General features: G+C 38.6%; 1 protein-coding gene across 49 annotated transcripts in view; it reads right to left on the bottom strand.

Annotated features, from left to right (window-relative positions):
- The window catches only part of LOC118247810 (uncharacterized), a 364,491-nt gene that overhangs the window by 272,453 nt on the left and 72,806 nt on the right, over positions 1-19,232 (bottom strand). For 45 of the 49 annotated variants that reach the window (XR_004778552.2, XR_004778562.2, XR_007707702.1 and 42 more), the window contains exons 2-4: positions 16,531-16,652; positions 12,109-12,182; positions 7,199-7,285 (exon numbers count right to left, since the gene is read on the bottom strand). Coding sequence is in view for 15 of the 49 variants with exons in the window: in XM_050708080.1 (XP_050564037.1) it covers positions 7,199-7,285; positions 12,109-12,182; positions 16,531-16,605 (236 nt within the window). In the remaining 34 variants the exon portion in view is untranslated. The remainder of the gene's footprint in view (positions 1-7,198; positions 7,286-12,108; positions 12,183-16,530; positions 16,653-19,232) is intronic. The other 4 variants (XR_007707715.1, XR_007707712.1, XR_007707710.1 and 1 more) reach the window with 1 other exon arrangement.

The following is a 19,232-nucleotide window of genomic DNA, read 5'->3' as shown; positions in this document are numbered from 1 at the left end:
ATTAATGCCAGAGTTTCAGGGAAGTCGTAATGCCACAACTTCATGGTGCCTACACAGTCCATGAGAGAGAGGCTTCTTTAAAACTGAGAGCTGAAGAAACGTGTGCCTCATGGGTGTTCAGGCCAGCTTTGGGAGAAGCTTCTGGAACAAAGAAGAGGCATATAGAAACCAGCCTCCCAGCTGAGGCACACAGTTTAGGTATAAATTTTATTCTAGTGCCCACTCTACAGATCTAGGGGAAAAGTAGCTCTTTCCACATATGAAAGGGACAATGCAAACTGGGGGCTGAGTGCAGTAGGCTTCTTCCCCTCCTCTTCCCTTGCTTACACCAGTGGATGATAACTATAGACAGAAGCTGAAGAAACACACCAAGTATACACTATTTGCCATTTATGCCAACTGCAGTATATATCACTTCAAGATAGCTCCCCAGAAAGCTAGAAGAACAAAAAAGCAAATCTGAGCACAGGTATCTATTCACTTTTCTTTAGATTACATTCAGAAGATCTGGGATTTCCAAGACCAAGTGCAAATTTCATCAGGTTTCTATGTGAAGACAGAGCCTTCTTCTAAACCACTTCGATCCATGTGGTAAATTTCTCAGCGGTTTACAACAAATGTTTGATCAACTCAGTTTATATTCCACCCCAACACATAAACAGATATTAGTCTTCTAATTTAATCCCTCCTTAACATAAGTTTACAGAGGTCCCATTTTTGCTTCCTAATAACCCACAAGGAGTTCCCAACTCTGCCATTCCAAGGTCTCCTTTGGAAGGGATGGTCTTACACACCGTCACCTTGAAACAAATGTCCCTTCTCCCAGTCAATTCATTCTCATTGCATTTCATTCTGTAAAGGATCATAAATGGCCACTTGAATGGTAGTCAGAGAAAGGTTATGTTACTCCAGGCACTGAGAAATGAACATTGTGGACTCATACTCTCCAGCAAAATTAAAATCACGTTTTTACAACACACTGCCGTTTATTCAACAAGTTCTAATGATTCTGGCTATTCTTTCCTTTCATTTACTTGAGAAGGGAGTTTATGCTTCTCACATGAGGTTAACTTAAGTATCTATGATGCAATTCAAAACATTTGAGTTTAGGACCTAAACTCTCATTGCAGTCACTGCAAACAAGTATGCATCTCCCTCCAGAGAGTCAAATTCCGAGCACCTAAGACAGACATTTGAAGTCTAACAATACCACCACCCTCGCGTTCAAGCAAAAGCACAGACACACAAGTGCAGGTGAGAAAACCTGCCAGAGTCAGGCATTGAGCTTTTTCTCAGTCATGCCTTTTCACCAACCGACATGAGCAGTGAAAGCAGGGCTGCCTGGGCAGTGTGTGTCCCCCAATATCCAAGTGAGAGGAAACTCCTGAGGTCCCCTAAGTCCCTCAGTGGAAGCCTCCTGCAATTACAGTGGAAACAAACTCTCATCCCTACTGGGAAACAAGTCACCTCCTGTCTCTGCAAAAGCAGAAATCAAGGTAAGTGACCTGTGCTCCTGCATAAACAAGACTTCAGTCTTCTTCCCACCCTGCTACTGCTGCAGTGCAATTTCAGCATATATCGCATGAGTTATGGGCTACCTTCTTCCATTTACCTCACTGACAGGTGAGAGCCATGAAGTTTGCTCCAACAGACATCCAGGAGACAACACTGGCAGAAGGGCACTGCTGCAAGCCCTCCTTCTGCGAGGCCACCGCAGGGCTGGGGCAGGGAGGGTGCTCTGTGGGGAGCAGCCAGCAGAGCTGACATGGTGCAGGACCAGCTCCCGTCCATCCCACTGAACCAGGTGAATCTGAGCTGCAGCTGAATGCTGCCCCTATGCTGTAACAGCCCAGAGCTTCGCCACACCTGAAACTAGGCAAGGGTTACTGTTAATAAGCTAAGAGCCCTTGCACCACACCGTCTGAGGTGATATACGGCACTCCCCTCAGTGATATATGAGTAAGTATTGATGTTTTATACCCATCTAAGCACTCGTACACATTCAGAGGTACAAATTACAGTTCTATTCAGAGCAAAGATGTCAAAAACCCATGATGGTGCAGGAAGGAGGAAGAAATAGGATATGCGTAACTATACCAGTTAAGGAATGCAGTGGAAACCCAGGCAAACACTGACCTCCTCCTGTCTGTTAAAAAAAAAAAAAAAAAGAAAAAAAAAGAAAAAAAAAAAAAAGAAAAAAAAGAAAGCTCAGGCTGTTTGCAGGGTATGGCTCTTTGCTAGGACTCTGAAGAGCTACAGTTTCTCTTAGCTGCCTTCGAGACACAGTCATGTCCATGTATTTCATTCCAGCCATGTGGAAGAACAAGGCGCTCAGTGGAAATCGGGGATGGGACAGAGTTCAAAATTACTGGTGCTTTTCTACTCTGCCACAAAGTTTTCATAACTGAGCATGCTTTAAACAAATAAAGTAAAAATCCTTCAACAAATTTAAAATAATTCAATATGCCAAGAATCTTATTTCACTTTTTTTTTTTTTTATTCCAAGAAAAAGTACTTACGTAACAATAAACATTTCTAACTCCAAATGTCAATTTTCTCTTCTTTTTCTCAACATTTTTTTTTTGGGGGGGAACGAATAAAAAACAATCACATCAAAAAGAGATATGAATTTGCTTATTAAACTTAAATTATTAATGTAAAGATTAATTTACATAATATACCACATTTTAATGCTTTAACTCCGTATAAAAGTATGCACTTTATTTTAAAAATAATTTCTAAATATTTTCAAAACCTAACTCATGACAAAACATGAAAATAAGCATGTCAAGGAATAAGAAATCATAATTTTGGAAACTTTCAGTTTAACTAAAGTTAAAGATAAATCTGGGCAACGAACACAGAGACAATATTTCACCATTGATGCCACCCTTCACCAGTGGAACAAAAGATGCAGTTCTCAGAGTTTTGTAATACAGGATTAGACAAGAGTGAAAATAAGTATGATTTGTGAAACTATAAAATATTTCGTCCTATATTTTGAAATCTTTTTTGGCTTTCAGTGTTCTTTTTCATTATTGTTTTCTTAGAACACCATCAAAACTCCCTTTTTGTAGTCATTTAATGTTTATCTTCTTCCTTTTCTATTCTACTTTGGTATATGTTCAATACACCAAATTTTTGTGGCACATATTCATCTCCAATTTTTTTCTAAATTTTTAGCTAATGAACAAAGAATTAACTCTCCCCAGCCACACACACAGAAGCTGTTTTTCCATAATGCTTGTATGAAAAATGAGAAGTGGCTTTTCCTTACTGCATTTATTCTAGACTTTAAAATATATCCACATACATATACACATTTTAATAAACAGCATTACAATAATATCATTTGAAAAACATGGATAAGCACCACTCTGTATGAAATGCCAGTTTCTTTAACAGGTGAAAAACATGACAGCAAATTCTATGGGGTTATTCAACTCCAGTGAAATAGAAATATTTCATCTAACACCCTGTAAAATAATAGGAGAGAAGGTATGGGGATTTTTAACTTGCACAAAATGAAACCTAGATTTTGTACAGCAACTGCTGGGAAAGTTGCTAAAAAAAGTATTTGGGTAACGTTTTAATAAGGTAACATTTTACCGCATGAATCAGTTAGTGCTCTATACTACTAATGTATTCCTTCATAGGAATATGAAGTGCCTTCAAGCTCCCGAGTAGTTACATTTTTTTCAGGAAATATTACACCAGAAATCTGTCTGTTATCACATTTCTGTAAAGCAATTATTGCATACATTGAAAAAAAAATATTACTCCAACACTTTACAACTAAGAATATTTATGGAGAAGGAGAAATGCAGAAGAGGTTTGAGCTTAATAATGTAGGGCCATTAATTAGCATCAAATGAAAGAAAAGCAATAAAGCAATTTTGTCACCAATTACTGACAATTTGCCTAAGTACAACCATTAATTTTGGACAATATAACCCCCATAAAATTAAGGGAACAGAACTATTCGAGTCAGTGTCCTGTGCTAGTCTCTTTCCACTAATTAAACTACTTTAAGAACTATCAGAAGTTTCAAAAGCTTTAAACGCTTTAAGAAAATGGAAAAACATATGGTTATGATTTGCTACCTAAAAGTTGCTGGCTTTAGGTGTTGGTTGTTTTTTCTTTTTTTGGCTGAAAATAAGGAAAATTAGGGCAATTAAAATTTTGACTCTTTGGAATAACCACAGTCAAAACGTCTGTTTACTTCTGTTTTTCCTACAGCTTCAGAGCTTTCATGAAAGGAGGTCTGCTTAGGAGAGCCAGAAATATCGATGTTTAATACTTTGATTAAAGGATCTCCAGCATTTACAGGCACTGCCAAGGTTAACATCAGGCAACAGCGGGGAATAAGAAATCCACTTCTGCACTGTGATACGGTCCTCGCCTTTCCCACCTCCTCTCTCAGTCCAGCTACAAGGCAGAGCGGCAAAGCCCCGCCACGTCTCCCAGCTCTCGTCGCCGGCCGGCAGCATTGCCCACCGTCTGCCATTGGCGGAGAGCGATGGCCCTGCAGATGTGGCCACAGCAGCCGTGCCTCTGCCGTCCTCTGTCCTCCGTCCTCCCTCTACCCGGTGCTGCCTGCTGCTGGCTCCCCAGCACAAGGTCAGTGGAGCATGCACACAACGCCCCATTGCTTCGGCTACTCGGGAGCAACCTTCCTGACCGCCGGCAAGGCTCAGCCACCGTCTGCGCCAATGCTTCAAAGGCTACAAACAGGCGTCGTGTCCCAATACCAAAGTTTTGCAAAACTCTCCTCAGGCTGGTGACGACTTTTGTTACAGAAGGTGCTTTCCAGAGCACCCTCTCCCTCGACACTTGTCTGCCTTGGCTCATCGGGAAAGCAGAGTGACATTTTGATAAATATCGGTACGTATGTGGGGAAGAAAATACTGGCAGGACGCCACCATGTCCCCCAAAAAGGCTCGCTGAGGGAACTTGCAGTGTTTAATTGGCATCCCTATCAATTCATAAACCTCGGGTGCTAGAGTACAAATAAACACTCTAAAGGGTTTTAGCCACAAGGAGATAAGATCTCTCTCTGGGGAGACGGCTAGAAACTGCTCCATTGCCTTTGCGCAGACTACTGGAATGTGCTTGCTTTTCATTTCTTTCTTTGTGTCTGGCACTCTGGCCTCACAGGCAGTGTCTTAAGCCATGCAGGGTCAGGGCAAACAGAGAACTGCATTCATGGACAGATCAAGTTTATGTGAGAATCTGCTCCTCCTGTGCCCTCAATTTCCATTTGAATTGTTAATAAAATCTCAGCCTGAAAGCACATGATCCCATCAGTGGGGAAGTCATGCAGAGAATCCTCTAGCTCAGAAAAACAAAATTTCTTTATCTTTTTCATCCTCCTCCTACATTCGTGGGAATTATGCCGTGTAGCCCCCTCCTAAAGTAACCCCCCTCCTCCCCCAGCACAACACCTGATCGCCAGCCCACAACTTGCACCAAAAAGGGGGGGCAGAGAAGGGCAGAGAAAGAAGGGAAAAAGATGCACAAGCGACACTCGGCTACAGCAAAATCACAACAATTGCACCTTTGCAGCAGTTTACAGACTCCCAGACACCTTCAGGCAAAAGGAAACACAGAAATTTCATTTTTTAAGTTAATTTCCAACAGCTGATAACACTAGCTGCAAGACTTTCCCACAGCTTTATGACACTGCATGAACTACAGGGCCACAGAGATAATAAAAGGTCACACATAAAGGAAAGAACAGAGCCATACCCCAATTAACTTGGTCTCCCCATGCAAAAAATGTACAGGAACAAGAGCCGATATTTGCTGCAGGCGTCAGACATGCATCTCCTAACCTTGCCACGGTCTAACTGGGCCTCTTGTTTCTTCTGCCTTTGCTCCTCGCAAACTGTTTTAATATTGAACGCTTTTCAGAGGGATGGGCTGATGAACGAAAACATGAATTTCCTGCTTGCCCTTTAAGGTGGGTTAAAGGGGGTGCTAGTAATCAATTACAGAACAAAAAGCAAAAGAGAGACTAAAGATTTTACAAACTCAATGTCTTACAGTTTACACCCTGCATTCTAACCGAAGTGTCCCCCTTTACTCCTTCCTCAAAAAGATTTTATTTATTTATTTATTTTTTAGGGACAAGTATAAAATGGTATTCAAGTAAATCCTGTGTAAAACGCAACAACCCAGGGAGACTGCTGAAGTTCTTACTTGTTCTTTAGAGTAGCACATCAGCCCCTGACTACAACAACTGCTCTAAATACACAATGGAGTTAAAAATCTTGTGGTTCTGAGTTTTGCCTCCTCCCAGCCCCAGCTTCCTCTCCCTCCTCCTAATAGGATGGGAGTATATTTCTGTTTGCAATAGTCACTGGAACAAGAAATGCTGTGTGGAAGCTGCATCTCCATGACCAATCCTGGCCCGCACTTTGTCTCTCCCTCATGAAGGCTTCCTCTTCTGTCCAGTGGCCTCAAAGGACTTGCTCCTTGGAGCAAGTACAAACTCCTGGAAAAGCAGATTAGACCTTTGCCTGTCTCTGAACAGAGCTTGACTGAATCATTATTGAATGTCATTAGTCAAGGAATATAATTATTGTGACAGTATCTCATACTCAAAATCTAAATAAAAAATAATGCAGGTATGTGAAGGTTCTGGTGGCTTGGGCTTCTGCTGGTTTGGACTGAGGGGGATGACACAACTGAGCACAGAATCCATCCAGCTACATTCATATCAATAAAAGATATAATGCAGAAGGTGTTTAGGCATGGGCACTTTTACTACATCATGAAAGTTTCTTTTCTAGTCTTGATTTTACACAATTTTAGCTAGAGCTGGTGGAATCGCTCCTTTCGAATTGTAACCAATGGATGGAGCCCTTAAATCTGTTCACCAGGTGTCTGCAAGTAGGTCATGGGTGTTATTAATTACTTCATTAGTCACAAGTCCTTGAACAGTGTGTGCAAACATATTTGACCCTCTGACACAACTTTTAACTAGCCGATATGAACAATCACTATTCGTTATTCACGATGCGTGACCAGTCATTTAATTCGCAAAATTGTGCCCTCTTTCCCTGATTGGTAGCCCATGCTGTGTAGAAAAGAAAGCCTTTTTCTGTTCCCTAATTCTCCACAAATGCTTTTAACTGCCTAAGGAATGAGTTAAAATGCTTTGTTCAAATGGGATTTTCAGTGCAACTGCTCTTACCAGTACTTGTTGCAATTCCCTCTGCCCCCGGATCTAAGAGTGGTGAACATCCATGGCTTTGACTTCATGCTATGAGTATCTGAAGAGCTACACAGGGAGCAGAGGAAGAGTGGATAGCTTCATTAAACCAAGAGGTGCACACTCACAGAACACACTGATTGCAGTGTGGAATTTACAATTTCAACTTATCATCTAACCCCACGACAAGATGCTTACAAGCTTTCTTGCCCAAATGACCTTCTTTTCTCCCCAGTGCCTTTATACTCAGAGAACTCTCCTTCCTTTTTTGTACGGCCATCCTCTCCTCATTCAAATACCTCCTTAAAACTCCTTTCTCTTGGATAGCTTATTGATGCTTGCTCATATTTTATGGATACAGTGAAAGCTGCCACATCAGAGCACTAAATACAACAACTGAGAGCAACTGCAAAGCAGAAGAATGTCCTTTCATTAAAGCCAGACCTCAACTGCAATTCAGTGTGCATGTGGATACAGGGGAGAGCAGAACCACATAGTGGGAACTGCATTAAAATGATGTATTGTATACATATATATTTATATGCATATACCTCAGTGCAATGTAGAATACACATCTCACTATTTTTCTTTATCTGTAACCATTTAAGAAACATCAGCTATAATCTCAACTTAATCTTCTGTACTATGCAGGAAATTCTACCAAAACTAATGCAAAAATAGTGTAGTGGGAATTGCAGAGTGTATTCTCATTAGTTTTTTTGGTCAATTTAGTTTTTGAACAATTTGCATTTTTTGATCAATTATTTCATACATAAAATATACATCCTTGGAAATAGCTAGGAGTGAAAAGTCCCATCAGTATATATATATATATTATCACCCCTTTTGAAAGAGGCTGTAGCGAGGTGGGGGTTGGTCTGTTCTCCCACGTGCCTGGTGACAGGACGAGGGGGAATGGGCTAAAGTTGCGACAGGGGAGTTTTAGGTTGGATGTTAGGAAGTACTTCTTTACCGAAAGGGTTATTAAGCATTGGAACGGGCTGCCCAGGGAGGTGGTGGAGTCACCATCCCTGGAGGTCTTTAAAAGACGTTTAGATGTAGAGCTTAGCGATATGGTTTAGTGGAGTACTTAGTGTTAGGTCGGAGGTTGGACTCGATGATCTTGAGGTCTCTTCCAACCTAGAAATCTGTGTCTGTGTCTGTGCCTGTGTCTGAAATACTCTCATTTTTATTCCTGGAAAAAAAAAAAAAAAAAAAAAAACAGGGCTTAAATCTGTGCTCTTTACCCAATGTTTGCCATAAAATATACCTCACAGGAAAAGAGAGGAAAAAATGGTAGAAAATCAACTTCATATTACCAGCAAAGGACCTGGATTAAAATGCAGGCTCCTCCACATGATCTGGTAAAATTGTCACTTATTTTCTTCTAGGAGATTAAGGCGGATCAAGAAAAAGCATGGTATAATTCACGAGCTAAACTTGCATTTTCCAAGTTCTAGCTGAATGCTCCAACTAAACAGTCATTTTTACTTAAGATCTACCTATTTTCTACTTTCCTTACATATAAATGTTTTAGGTATGATATGTATTCTCTACGTGACAGTCTATGAGCTAAAATACATGTAATCACTGATGTTTTGTTGTGTTGCTTTTTTAAAATTTAATAGTAGAGTTTAAATGTTTATATTAATAATTTGAACATTAGCTAGTAAAAAATATTTTTTTCTACTTTATAAGAGTTTGATATCAGCATATTAACAATTAACTATGGTACTTCTTGAATCATTAAATTGTTTTCTGTAGAATAGTAACATTTGCAGTGGGTATACCACAATAAAAAACATCAACAAGATAAAGCTTATTCACTCATTTTAAATGATGCACTTAAGTATTCTAATAACATTCTCTAAACTCAATATTAACTGCTATTTTGTCAGGTAATAATCTGATAAATGAAACACATCCATTCTTAAAGATCTTAAAGAATTTAATGTAATCAAAGCACATAGTCATAAAATCACAGGATTGTAGAATATCCTGAGTTGGAAGGGACTGACAAGGATCATCGAGTCCAACTCCTGGCTCCACACAGGACCACACCAAAATGAAACCATGTGTCTGATAGCACCGTCCAAACACTTCTTGAACTCTGGCAGGCTTGGTGCCATGACCACTTCCCTGGGGAGCCTGTTCCAGTGCCCAACCACTCTCTTGGTGAAGAACCTTTTCCTAACTCTCAGCCTGACCCTCCTCTGTCCCAGCTCCATGCTGTTCCCTCAGGTCCTGTTGCTGTCCCCACAGAGCAGAGCTCAGCACCTGCCCCTCCGCTCCCCTCTTGAGGGAGCTGCAGGCCGCCACGAGGCCTCCCCTCAGTCTGCTCTGCTCTGGGCTGAACAAACCAAGTGACTGCAGCCACGCATCATACATCTTGCCCTCCAGACCCTTCACCATCTTTGTAGCCCTCCTTCAGACACTCTCTGATAGTTTTATGTCCTTCTTATGCTGTGGCACCCAAAACTGCACATAGTGCTTGAGGTGAGGTCACACCAGTACAAAGCAAAGCAGGACAATCCCCTCCTTCGACCAGCTAGCAATGCTGTGCCTGATGCACCACAGTGTACGGTTGGCCTTTTTGGCTGTCAGGGCATGCTACTGACTCATATTCAACTTGCCATTGACCAAAATGTTTGGATCCCTTTCTGCAAGGCTGCTCTCCAGCCTCTCATCCCGCAGTCTGTATGCATAGCTTGGGTTGTCCCTTCCCAGTTGCAGAATCTGGCACTTGCTCTTGTTGAACTTCACGTGTTTGGTGATTGCCGAGCCCTATACTTTGTCCAGATCTCTCTGCAAGGCCCCTCTGCCCTCAACGGCGTCAACCGCTCCTCCCAATTGAGTGTTGTATGCAAACTTAGTATACCTTCATGTCCCGCATCCATGTCATTTATGAAATCATTGAGGAGAACTGGCCCTCAAATGGAGCCCTGGGAAACCCCAACAGTGACTGTCCGCCAGTCTCATATAACCCCATTTACCATAACCCTTCCAGCCTGGACCATCAGCCAATTGTTCATCATATTGTGCATTTGCCTAACTGGATGCTGGACATTTCCTCCAGAATGATACTGTGAGAAACAGTATTGAAAGCTTTGCTGAAATGCAAAAAGACTACAACTGGCTTCCCTTGGTCAACTAGATGGGCAACATCATAAAAGAAAATTTAGTTAAACAGGACCTTCCTCTTGTGAACCTGTGTTGGCTGAGACCAAAGACCACAATGTCTTTCATGTGTTTTTCAATAACTCCCAGAATAATCTTCATAACTTTACTAGGCACTGAAGTGAGATTGACAGTCAAGAGACTTCCCCTTCAGGAAAATCTAAAGCATTAAACAAATATACACATAAATAACAATGCTACACAATTCCTTTTTTTTTTTTTTACATTTTTTTTTCCTGTCTCATTTGTATATAAAAGCAAATTAGACTCTACATAAAGTGTTTGTAAATTTTCATGAGTTTTAGCTGATAATTCAGCATGCTACAATGTCAGAACTACCTACCTAGGTCATCCTGATCTTATCTAATACATCCCATTGCTGACCGGTACATGGGCTTCCCAACTGTACCATTATTATATGCTGTACTTATAATGTAAACAATTTGATCAAGGAAGTGGACTTTAAATACTAACTTATGTAAATTTGAATGCAGACCTCTTAAAATGAGATTACAAATTTAGTTAAACCACACTTTCACCTTTCCTCCAGCAAGGGCATATCTTTGAACATCATTACTTGCTGTAAAAGCACTTCCACACGAGCTATTTTTTAAATTTAATTAACCAATATAAAATATTTGTCATTGGAGAAATAACACTTGCACTTCTTTGAGTACAGTCATGGAAAAACACAGTCTAACTTTTTCATTTAGAGATACTCATGAAAGCAAACTTCTACATGCTACTTAGTGTTCTTTAAAATACATTTCTTCATTTATCAAAATTTACATTAATGACATTGTGATTAGATTTTAACGTTTTTATTCTTTTATAAATATGCTATTTTACTTTCCATTTAAAGCAGGGGAAAAAAAAAAAAAGATCTTGTTAGTTCCCTACATACAAGGGGACATTTAGGTGAATGTTCAACAGCAACTACATCTGAATTTTGTTTTCTAACCTGTTTTAAGCACGGTTATAACCCCAAAGCATACGTTACTGATTCCAGAAGCCCTTTAAAAACCTATCGCAACACATCTGTTAAGATGCCAGTCACCATCCTAGATTTCACTGCCTCTTCATCTAGCTTAGGAACTGCCAGCCAGCCCAAAGTTGCAGAGGTATGGGGAAAAAAAAAAAAAAAGGAAACAAATCACAAAACAAAACAACAACAGAAAGTCAAGCAAGCAAAATACCCACATTATGCCTTTCTACTTTCCATGTCAGCCTGTCAGCCTGCAGGACTGCCCAGGGTGGAAGGAACAAGGAAGAGCAAACAAATGAGCAGTTCATGAGCAGTCTCATCACTGTCTCAAGGTCCTTCTGCGCATAAATTGAATCTCTCTACTTGAATTGTCTGATTAAAACCAGGCATCTTTATTTCAGTGGTGATGTCTGGTATCTCTAACGTAATGGGCAGCTTCATCTGATATGGCTTATTCCTGGTTTAACATTTGGTATTTCAGGGATGGATATGACTAACCATTTTATCAGTTTTCTCATTTTCTCAAACATCCTTCCCTCTCCTGTGTTGGGTATGGTGAGGCCCCACATCTTTAATGTATCAATCATACGCTTGCATAGCAAAGGCATAAGCTTATGTTGGCATTTACATCATTTAGCATAATCTAGCAAGCACGGATGGCAGTGGCAGAAAAGATGAGGCATGGCTTCTGGCACCCATGCTGACCCCTTAGTAGATACCCCAAGCACACCTTGATTGTTTCTGCCTTGATAGTATTCTCCAACTTGAGTCTGCTACACATGTTGCTAGATTTACTCCTTTTTCCTAAACAGTTAGAAAAGGAAGAAAGCACAAAGCACAACACATTGCTTATTTTCAAGTAACATGCTTTCCTATCTTCCAGGCTCTCCAATACTTCTGTGTCCCAACAACTAAAGAATCCGAGTATCTGAATACAAGTCTCTAAACTTCTAATAACATGACAGTACATTTTCCTGGAGAGCTAATTTGGGAGGGGAAGGGAGCAACAACTCCCAAAGACAACAAACAAACAAACATCAGTTCAAAAACAGTAAATTAAAGCCTTTATTATCTACTTGGTTCAATATATCATATACCTATTTATCCTTGAGAATCTGAAATTTGTTGACAAAATTTGTTGAGAGGTCTAATTTTGAAATATTCACAGCATGACATACTCAGAGGCCCTATGTGATTCTGTAACTTCTGCTATGATGACAAACTAAGGTTGGAAATCTGTGAGGGTGTAACAAATATATTTTCGATAGTCAAGCCTAATATTCTCTATAAAAAAAATAAAAATAAAAAAAAAAAACTTCCAAAAGTGCAAGGCATTTCTGCCTTGTCTGTGATATATAAAGTATTTTCAAATTAGCTCATTAGATTATCTCAGAATTTTCTGCTAAAATCAATATATATGTACTGTGAATAGTGACGGACCAGGGATACAAGGACAAACATCAAATGCCCAGGGCTGGTTTTCTGAAGTATGAAAAACAAGTGAGGGGGGTAGTTGAGTCGTTATCACCTGGGAGAGCTGATACAGCAAGAGGTTAGGAGATTACTGAGAAAGCAGGTTCTGCAACACCTGATGGTCAGCAAGTCAACAGACATTATGTCTTCTACATGGAAATCCTACTTAGGTGAGTATGGTGAGTGTGTATCTCATAAGGCTCTTTCAGGTTACTGACAGGGATCAAATTTGAAATTCATCTTTGGGAACATCTTCAGAAATCTATTCTCATGTCCTCTCTGAAGGAATATCTGTGATAACAAAAACTCTGTAACCATATGATTTAGGTAACTGTGAGTGAAGTTAGTGCCACTAATCAAAACTAGACTTAGGTACAGTAGGAAACAAGATTAGGTGATAAATCACTTTTTATTGCAAATTTTTAAAAGGAAAAGTCAAAAAGGAGGAAAAATTCAATAAAATGGTCAGACAGCTAAAAGCTCAAATAAACAGAAATAATAGCCCAAGAAATGGTTGCAGCCAAATTGCACAATTCAAACGAGCATAAATCTGAGAAGTTGAAGTAAATAAATGTGAATAAAACTACATGAAATTTTTAAATTAAAACAGAAAATCGTGAGTTTAATTCTGAAGGGAACAGCGTGTCCCAGAATATTGAGTTATACATTGCTTTATTGAAGAGTAGGTCAAGATCTTATCAGCTCTATTATGAGGAATGTCAATAAAAGGCTGTGCGATGATAAAATGTTTAATTAAAAATGAACACTGTGCAACATATGAACTCTTTGTGTTACACAGAAAGAGGAGTCAAATATATTATGTTCTCCAAGTTACAAATTGCACTGAATCATTTTCCCCCTATGAAACATTCTTGTCGCTATCAAATCTTGTATAAAAATAGATTTATTTATATTGGCTCCTTTGCAAATTAGTTTAAGATTATCTACCTCCAGGGCTCCCGAAATACTTTGAAAATCTGGGACAACTGTGATGAGAGGAACACCAGGGTCTTGTTCTTGGTATTCTTTCAGTTGAATAAATGGCATGCTTTGGCAAGTTAATTAAAAAAGTAAAGGCTTAATACTGACTTAGAGTGTTGATCAAACAGTAATAGAAACTAGTGAGATTATTTTGTTTTATAATTTATATAATATATTTGTATATAGCATCAGTGTCCTAAAGATCTCTAACAACTCAGTAGAAAAAGTAACAAACTATGACACCATGAAGAGAACGCAAATGAATGCAAATGTTTTGTAAGTTATGAATTATGTGTGTGACTCATGCTCCACGTATAGCAATGTGAAAGAGTCTATTACTAAAGCAAAAATAATACTTACAAAGAATTTTCCACCCATGGAGGAAGAAATAAGCTTATCAAATCAAGAACAGTTAGCAAAGAAAAATCCACAATAAACTCAAGAAAGAGTTTGTGATCGCAGAACATGATGATATTAAAGAGCTATTAAGTGATCTAGTCTTTCCTCCCAAAGTTCAAACTTGTTTCTTGTAGTCCATTTTATAGCCTTCAAGAAACAGAACAGTTTTGTACTGTATCTTACCTACAGGGTTGCAACACCATCCTTTGGGAAATTATTCCAAAGTCCTTTCTCTCTTTTTATCACATACTATTTCCTGAGAGTTGGTTTATAATTACCCCTAACAATACCACCATATTTAAGGATAGAAAAACATAGGTATAGAAATGTGTTTTTCTCTGAGCATAGGATCCCCAAAATCAAGTACAAATAAACTTCAATAAGAGAGAATTAATATGTAAGAAGCAGATTTGGTAGTAATATTAAAAACTAAGTCCTCAGAAGAGGTCTAGTTAGAGGCACAAATAGAACAAATCCTTCACCAGGAGCCAGCAGTGATTCCCAGGGTCGTGGCCTAGCTGAAGTTAAGAGAAACCCCCCCAGTGATTTCAGTGGGGCCAGGATATCATCCCTATATTTTATTCATAGTATATCACCACAAATGGAAACTACAAATGAAGTATCATGAAGTGAGGTGCCTATAATTTGTAATGTTTTCTTCCACAGTAATAGCCAAGACCTCTCCCTGAACTCCAACAGAGGCAAATTAGTTCCACATGTCAGATACCAACTGTAATATTTTCCCTTACACTTGGTACACAATGAGGAGGTGCATTATAGCGCAGAGCAATTAATACATTTCTTTTTGTGAAATAATGAATGGCAGAACAACTCAGAAAAAATGTCGCTCACTTGAAAGGGGTGAGTTGCTTATCAATGAAGAACAGAAAAGTAGGAAAAGCAATCTAGGGAAAATAAGATAAATTAAGCACCCTACTGTCTTCATAGCAGGTGCCTTACTTGCTTTATTTCTATGTTTCTTTCTTTGCAGTTTCCAGGTACCCCCACTTACAACAGGCAGTTAATACTGTCTAGGTCACCTCTGAACCTAGGATTACAGTCTGTCACAATCCTAACTAAATCAGTTTAGGTTTTATGGTTCCTTGCAATAGAAATCCAATATATAGGACAGGACTGCTAAGCACAGGCAACTAGTGCATTTTGCATACCCCAGGGTATCCTGCCAAGGGCTCAGCTGCTGCTCCAGATGGTCATGTGTCTAATGCAGGTTGTGTGTCATATTTACCAGTCCTGTGTTTAAGTAACAAACTCTCACCTCAATATGTCTTTTACCAGTGAAAAGACAGTAAACTGGAACCAATGCCTTTAGGCAATATCTATTCATTGCACTGCACTTTGACCAGAAATGATGTGAACAAACAATATGAAAACATTACTCAAAATAACGCTCATTAAAACCATTCTATTAGGAATGAACTTTGGGTATAGAATGTTAATTAAGATATACTATTTGTGGCAACACAAGCACAGGGACTAGAGAGTATACTTTCAGTCACAGGTAACATTCACAGCATCCTAAGAATACTTTGGAAAACAACTGTTAGACTAACAAAAGCTTATAGAAAATTACAGCCCAGTATAACACTTGGATGCATTAAAAGCTCTGTTCAGTAGATACAAACACAGAGGAAGCCACCAAAAATGACAAGTCAAGGTGAAGTGAAACATGGATCCAACAAAATACTCTAATTTTATAACTGTCCCCTCTGTTGCCATACTTCTACAATTGACCTATAGCCCTTCTTCAAGGTATTTCACCAAAGGGTCCTCTCCAAGCAAGAGCCTCTTCCCCAGGGTTCTCAGTTCTAAGTTTTTCATATGTATTTTCTTTTGTCTTCCCAGCTCCAATTTGCTCTAACATTTTTTGCAGCACCAAGGAGAAGAAAGACCATGTGCACTTGCTTCTTCTGTTGCTATTGCAGTGATCTTTAAAATTACAAGCAATTAAATTTGTCCATCATAGAAAACATTCTTATTTTAGACACTTCCCCCCCAGCAAAGCCAAAGATAGGATCTTAAATGCATCCTCCTCTCTACAAGTTTCTGTTGCTGGTCATGAATGGTAAGTTTTGTTGCAGTGCAATCAAGATACCTTGAACAAACATTCTGCTGATAATTCTAGAGGTACAACCAATAGCAGCAAGAGCTGTGAGATCAGTAACATTTCCCCAAAATATGGAAGATTTAAATACCTATTTGCCTTAGTTTATATTAAATAGAAAAGTGATTATGGAGTACTTCATCAAGCCCTGCCCTTTTGGAGAAGAAAGAAACATACCTTATTCCAAGAGACCTCTTCCCCTTTCCAGTACTGCTCAGTACTACATGTAGCGTCAGCACAAGAATGGGGCATCACACCAGACAGAAGCTGCTATTGACAGAAAACGTTGCTTTCCAGGCCTGTAATATAAAGACAATGCACAGTTCTTTCAAAAATAATAATTCCATAAAAACATTGCACTGTATAATTCCAAGATTACTGTTCTTCAGTTCATCTCTGTCAAGTTTGCCCTGTTTATATGGTTTATGCACCATCCTCAGTAATCTTGAGCCAATTTATAAATACCATAAAGGGCCTGACTTTGAAGAACTGAATTTTGCCATTCAGAAGTAAAGATACTGTTACTTTCATGTATGTGCTTTCTTGTATTTGCAGGGTATCTTGTATGCATTAGAAAGTTGAATGCCACAGTTTCACAATATGTAGCAATTACAGAAGTGTGAAGCCAGGCAGTGTAAAATTAGATATGGGTGATCTAAAGATGTCTATGTATGTTAAAGCAAAAGACATCTTATAGGATTTTTATTTTTTTTCTGATAATGTATTAACCAAAGTGGAAATAGGCTTCTACTCCTAAATCCATATGACTAGTATATGATCAATATGAACACACAGAGAAAGGGTAAGTGGAGAAGAAGCAGTTGATTATTAAACAACAAACGGAGACCACAAAGAGTACAAACCCCATTATATGTATATATATTTATAAGCATTATTTTCATGTATTCTCTTCTTCAGTCAACAGCCAAGTCTGAGCCAAATTCAAGATAGTTTGTAAACATTCATAACTTTGACAGAGTGGCAATCAAGTTCACAAGAGACTAATTTAATCCTTTATTGTATAAAACACCAGTGACTTCATATATCCCTTATCCTCTTTGTTTGGAGTAGCAGAACCTCACTGGGACTCTGTTTTAACTAAATGCCACAGTTTATCAGATCACAGCTGAAGTACATCATTTTAAGGCAAGAAGAAAACGTCTTGTAACAGTATTTTGGAGTTTGAAATGCTTTTAGTAACTGAAGACAGACAATTTCCTACATTGTGAACTAAGAAGTTTGTAAAAAAAAAAAAAAAAAAAAAAAAAGTGACTACCTGCAGAATGAAAACAAAACGTTTTCCTTATAATTGATGTTTCCCATAATTGATTATTTTTCCAAGGCAAATTTCTCTTTTGATTGAAAGTAATACATATTTTAGCTATGCAAAAATACAAGGTAAATGATCCCAATATAGTGTACATCCCTTTTGTTAACCTTGAGTGTTGAATTATGTCTAGTCTCTGTGTTTATCTTGTCTGGGTATCTACTTATACGGATACATATATGATTACAAGACTAAATCTCAAGAGACCTATGGTTCAAAATGTCAGCCGTGCATATATTGTAAATGAGTAGGTCCAGAGAAGAAAACAAGCCTGGCATGTTTCTGATTGATTTTCTTTATTAGCATACACAGAAATCCCCATAGGCAAAGCCATACACAGTTAAAATTACCGGGTTTCAACTATTTTTTGTGTAACACTGTTAACCCTTGAAATAGAGATTTTAATACAGACAGGCAATGGCTTTGTTGGTTTTGTTATGCAGCTTACAAAATAAATTGAAATTTTAATCCCTCAAATAGCAGCCAGTCAATATAAAACTCAATAGTTATACCACAGTATGACATTCTCCTTCACTTCACATAGTATCAGCCTGGTGAGAAAAGGGTGTATAACCATAAAGAAAAATACACACTGAGTATTCCTTCAGTGTCCCTATTCACTTTCACAGTGATATTCAATCTTCTTAACAGGCATAGGAGAACAACTTGAACCATGTACTACTGCCCTAAAAAAATCATAATTTTCAGGGGATAAACATTTATGCAGAACACCTGATGCAAATTCATCTGTGTCAAGGAACAAAGTTTAGATCCGTTTTAAATATGCCAAAACAGAGTCCCACCAGCACACTTCACTTCATAGCAGAGCAAACTTGGGATTTAATACATAAATGATAAAGACAGAGAATCAAAGTCCATGGAATAAGAAAATATAAGGTATGTTCAAAATTATAAAGTGCAAGTCTTTTATACGAAACTATAGCACACTTATCCGAAATCACCATTTTGCAGAGGGTCAGAAGTAGAGCTACAATAGAAATTAAAATTTTTATTCCTAAAGAAAAAAAAATCAAAACTCTGTGAGAGACAACAGAGCAGTATCAAAAACAAATCCTATGATATTGAGGCATTATGTACTAAGTGCTACCACAGCTTTTCTCTTGGATAGGGAATAAGAATTTAAGCCAAGTGCAATAGGAACACGTTACCATGAAATATCACTGTCCCACTGCCTTCTACAACCAAGGGAAATGAGTAAAAGTTACAGTTAAATAAAATCTTCAAATCTTGCCTGAGAATTCTAGAGATTGGACCATTTTCTGAAGGAAAGATGCAATAAGTTTCTGCTCACAGCCGAGCACTAAAACCAGACAAGCTAATGACCCAGTCTTGTATCACATCTTGTCTTCCAGAAATGAAAACTCACCACCACATTCTCAGGGCCACATCTCAGACAGTTACCAGAGCGCAGCACCTGAAGAACTGGATGCTACTCTTTTTTTTTTTTTTTTTTTTTTTTTTTGAGTGTGCAGAAAAGAAAGGAAAGTCATAGGTCTGTCCAAAAAATTGGGACACACAGGAAAAGTGGATA

This window comes from Cygnus atratus, chromosome 1 (assembly GCF_013377495.2).
Source record: "Cygnus atratus isolate AKBS03 ecotype Queensland, Australia chromosome 1, CAtr_DNAZoo_HiC_assembly, whole genome shotgun sequence".
Taxonomy (NCBI): domain Eukaryota; kingdom Metazoa; phylum Chordata; class Aves; order Anseriformes; family Anatidae; genus Cygnus; species Cygnus atratus.
Note: the sequence above shows the minus strand (reverse complement) of the source record. Positions and strands in the feature narration are given on the sequence as shown.